Here is a 4,774-nt window from a genome sequence, read left to right as displayed (position 1 = left end):
GCAAATCTAGGCAGTGGTTGCAGTGAGCCTAGATCACACCACTGCACTCCAGCCTGAACAACAGAGCGAGACTCTGTCTCCAAAAAAAAAAAAAAAAAAAAAAAAAAAAAAAAAGAAGAGAGAACCCTGAACCTCCAGCAAGGATCTTTCAGCAAATGCTTGAACCCCCAGCAAGGATCTTTCTCTCATTTATCGGGCATTGCCTCTGGGACCATCTCTTTTACTGGTGCATTATTTTTTTTTAAACATAAATTGTGAAATTTATATTCAAAGTATGCATATCATAAAAAGCGTTTTAAAACCACCTAGCTTAAGAAAGAACACTGCCTGGAAAACTTCAGGTTCTTTAGCTAAAATCAAGGATGATAACATTGACCTTCTGAGCCCTTGGCACACAATGAGTGATCAGTGAAGGACAGCTACAATTATTAGAAATGGATGGAAACATCAGCTTAGAGATGATTATTAAATTAAACACATCCTAGACAGTTATAACTCTAAAGTCACAACTAAGAGACCCCTCTATGAAGTCACATCCTATAAATCAAATGTACTGTTTTAAGTTATTTTCAGACATAGTCTATTAAAAGAAACTAAGTCTTCTTTTCTGTAAGACGACATGCTTATACCTGACTCTGTGGAGTTCAGCTCCTGATTCCTCAGGCCCTCGTGGACAGTCCTAGAGGATGGTACTCTGGGTCAAGAAAACACATTAAAATAGTGAGATAATCCTTAAGATGAGTAAAGTATGAGGGTTATTTTCCTTGAAATCTATAATAGAAGGTAAACCTTTGATAATACTTTTTTTTAAAAAAAGAGCAATTGCTTTTAAAACTTTATGTAAGATATAATGAGCCAATGGAAAGTCTGTATTTAATAGCATTGTGATACTACATGTTCAAATTTTCTCTTCATTCATTGGACAAGAAATTACAAAATCTCTTGTGAGATGCTTAAACCACAAACGAACTACTCATTTTTCAAGTCAAAGAACAGATACTTTATATAGGGTCTGTTTTCTTTATCCATCGGTTTTCAAATTAAAGACAAATTATGTTATTTTAAAAAATCCAAAGACTTATTCTGTATGTAGCAATCACTGAAAAAGGCTAATTTGTCTTTTTTTTTTGAGACAGAGTCTCAATCTGTCACCCAATTTGTCTTTTTTTTTTTTTTTTTTTTTTGAAGTTCCCAGGAATTCCCCACTTAGGTGTTAAATCCTCTCTCTTTTGTATGTTAAAGTCCAAAGAAAACATTCTTCTGTTTTTTGTTCGTTTTTGAGACAGTCTCAATCTGTCACCCAGGCTAGAGTGCGATGGCGGTCTCCACTCACTACAACCTCTGCCTCCCGGGTTCAAGTGATTCTCCTGCCTCAGCCTCCTGAGAAGCTGGGATTACAGGCATGTGCCACCATACCCAGCTAATTTTAGTATTTTTAGTAGAGATGGGGTTTCACTATGATGACCAGGCTGATCTTGAACTCCTGACCTCGTGATCCACCCGCCTTGGCCTCCCAAAGTGCTGGGATTACAGGCATAAGCCACAGCGCCTGGCCCTAATTTATCTTTTAGAATGCATCCTAACTAAAGCTTTGGATCAGTTTTGGCAACTAAGTCAAGGAAAATCCAAGGCCAGTCTTTTTTTCATTGTTATCTCACTTCTCTACCTGGGATAAATGCCTATGGCCTTTCTCTCTACTTCAGTTGTTAGTTTTATTACCCACATAGTTACAAAGATTATAGAATTTGCTATATACAAAATTGTTTCCCCCTACTCAGATTCATATGTTGAAGCCCTAGTGCTCAGTGTAACTATATTTGAAGATAGAGCCTTGGGGGAGGTAATTAAGATTAAATGAGGTCATAAGGGTAGGCTGTAAGCCAATAGCAATGATAGCCTTATAAGAAGAGAGGGGTGTGGGGTGCCAGGGGAGAAAGAGATCTTTCCACCATGGAAGGACACAGCCAGAAGACAGCCATCTGCCATCCAGGGAGAATGTCCTCACCAGGAACCAAATCCATTAGCACTTTGATCTCAGATGTCCCAGCCTCCAGAATGTGAGAAAATAGATTTCTGTAGTTTAAAGCAGGGGTCCCCAATCCCCAGGCCATGAACCAGTACCTGTCCATAGCCTGTTAGGAATGAGGCCACATAGCAGGCGAGGGAGCATCATGGCCTGAGCTCCGCCTCCTGTCAAATCAGCAGCAGCATTAGATTCTCATAGGAGTGTGAACCCCATTGTGAACTGGGTATGCGAGGGATCTAGGCTGCATGGTCTTTATCAGAATCTAATGCCTGATGATCTCAGGTGGAACAGTTTCATCCTAAAACCATTCCCCACCCTGGTCTGTAGAAAAACTGTCTTCCACGGAACTGGTCCCTGGTACCAAAAATGTTAGGGACCACTGGTTTAAAGCTGCCCAGTCTGTGGTATTTTGTATGGCAGCCCCAGCAGAGTAATAGAGAATTCAACACCCAATGTTCTAAAACACACATATGCACACAGAAACCTTTGTACTTTTAAGGTTTGAAGACACTACTAATTAACTATTTCTCAAAAGCTGTGTGTGCAGGTATGTTACAAACAAAGAACTTCTTGATGGGCACAAAGCCACTCCTTTTGAGTGTGTCTTTTCTTTTAGAGTTGTCTTCTATCCCAATCTTATTTTTTTTCCGCTGTGACAATTCATATCCTAATTTACAATTTTTGCTCTCCCTTAATGAATACCAGCATGAGGACTCTTATTTTCTTTCTTTTATTCAACTACCTTAAGGCTCTAAAAGCCAAAGAAAACTCAATTTAGAGACCATCTTGAGAATGCATTTTACCCTTTTGTATATAATGCCATTTTAGAAAATGCATATACTGCAAGGAGAAGTATACAAATGATCAAATGTTAAATTAAAAAATTATGCTGTCTGAGAAAATGAGGAAATATACCTCTGAAATAGTAATTTCTTTTTCTAGATATTCTAACTTATAAATGTCAACTGTTCAGACATGTTATTACATTACTTACTGTTTTTCTGGCTGAACCACTGCAATTTTCCTCTGTTTATGTACTGTAGAAAGAAAAAATATATAAGTGCCAAGAAAAAGAAAAGAGAAAAGAAAATTTAGATGTGTATCAAGGTTACACTACCGTATTTAAAACCTGGTTCTGTGTGTGTGTGTCTATGTGTGTGTGTGTGTGTGTGTGTATATATAGTACTATAAATTAATACTGTATCTGAATATCTAGACTGTGGCACATTTTCTTGGTAGGAGTCTTTGTACAAAGAGCAAAAATATTATTTTCAAGGCTCCCTGGGTCAGTAAGCGTTGGGAAAGCTGAATATCCACATGAATGAAGTTTGACCCTTACCTTGTATCAGCGGTCCCCAACCTCTTTGGCAACAGGGACTGGCTTCATGGAAGATAATTTTTCCAAGGACCAGGGGGTTGGGGGTGGTTTCAGGATTAAACTTCCACCTCAAAAGATCAGGCATTAGATTCTCATAAGGAGCATGCAACCTAGATCCCTTGCATGCACAGTTCACAGTGAGGTACGCGCTCCTATGAGAATCTACTGCCCACCCCGCATCTGACAAGAGGTGGAACTCAGGCACTAATGCTCGTTTGCCTGCCATGCACCTCCTGCTGTGTGGGCCAGTTCCTAACAGGCCATAGAACCAGTAGTGGTCCATGGCCCAGGGGTTGGGGACCTCTGCCTCATATCATGTATAAAAACCCAAAGGAGACCAAAGATCTAAATGGAAATGTAAGGGTTAAAATTATAAAACTCACAGAGAAAAGCACAGGAGAAAACTAAAAAACTTAATAGTCAAAAAGTGGAAACAATTCAAATATCCAAATAGATAAACAAAATGTATTTATAGCATGGAATATTCTTCAGCTATATAAAGGAATAAAGAATGGATACACTACAACATGGATAAACTCTGAGAGTAGTATGCTAAGGGAAAGAAGCCAGTCACACAAGAGCATGCATTATATGATCCCATTTATATGAAATGTATAGAACAGGCAAATCTATGGAGACAGAAAGTGGATTTGTGGATGCTGGGGGTGAGGATTGATTGCTAATGGGTATAGGGTTTCTTTCGGAAATGATGAAAATGTTCTCAATCTCACTGTGGTGATAGTTGGTATATTAATTATATCTCAATAAAGCTGTTTACAAAGGGGGAAAACAGGTTGCCGCTTTTGAGATTAGGTTGCAGAAAGACTCTGGCTTCCATCTTCCTCAACCTCTCTTGCTCTCTTGCTTCCTCACTGTGATGGAAGCCAGGTGCCATGCTGTGAGCTGCCTTATGAAGAGGCCCATGTGGCAAGAACTAAAGGAAGGCTCCAGCCAACACCCAGCAAGGAGCTCAGGCCCTCAGTCCAACAGCCCACAAGAAGATGCATTTTTGCTGCTATGGTCTGAATGTCTGTACTCTCCAAAATTCATATTGAAACTTATCCACCAATGTGCTGGTAGAAGAAGGTGGGGCCTCTGGAAGGTGAAGAAGGGAAGATCAAGCCGGGCACAGTGGCTCAAGCCTGTAATCCCCACACTTTGGGAGGCCGAGGTGGGTGGATCACAAGGTCACAAAATCGAGACCATCCTGGCCAACATGGTGAAACCCTGTCTCTACTAAAAATACAAAAAAAAATTAGATGGGCCGGGCACGGTGGCTCAAGCCTGTAATCCCAGCACTTTGGGAGGCCGAGGCGGGTGGATCACGAGGTCAAGAGATCGAGACCATCCTGGTCAACATGGTGAAACCC

At 40.3% G+C, this 4,774-nt stretch overlaps 1 protein-coding gene across 4 annotated transcripts in view; it reads right to left on the bottom strand.

The window, feature by feature from the left end:
- Positions 1 to 4,774, bottom strand: part of SFMBT1 (Scm like with four mbt domains 1) — a 157,385-nt gene that overhangs the window by 22,045 nt on the left and 130,566 nt on the right. For all 4 annotated transcript variants that reach the window (XM_037728245.1, XM_017536410.2, XM_037728464.1 and 1 more), the window contains 2 exons: positions 3,021 to 3,063; positions 630 to 694 (listed from right to left, as the gene is read on the bottom strand). In XM_037728245.1, coding sequence (XP_037584173.1) covers positions 630 to 694; positions 3,021 to 3,063 — 108 coding nt within the window. The remainder of the gene's footprint in view (positions 1 to 629; positions 695 to 3,020; positions 3,064 to 4,774) is intronic.

The sequence above is a fragment of the Cebus imitator genome, unplaced genomic scaffold (genome assembly GCF_001604975.1).
Source record: "Cebus imitator isolate Cc_AM_T3 unplaced genomic scaffold, Cebus_imitator-1.0 Scaffold0, whole genome shotgun sequence".
NCBI lineage: Eukaryota > Metazoa > Chordata > Mammalia > Primates > Cebidae > Cebus > Cebus imitator.
This window is presented reverse-complemented; position numbering and strand designations above follow the sequence as displayed.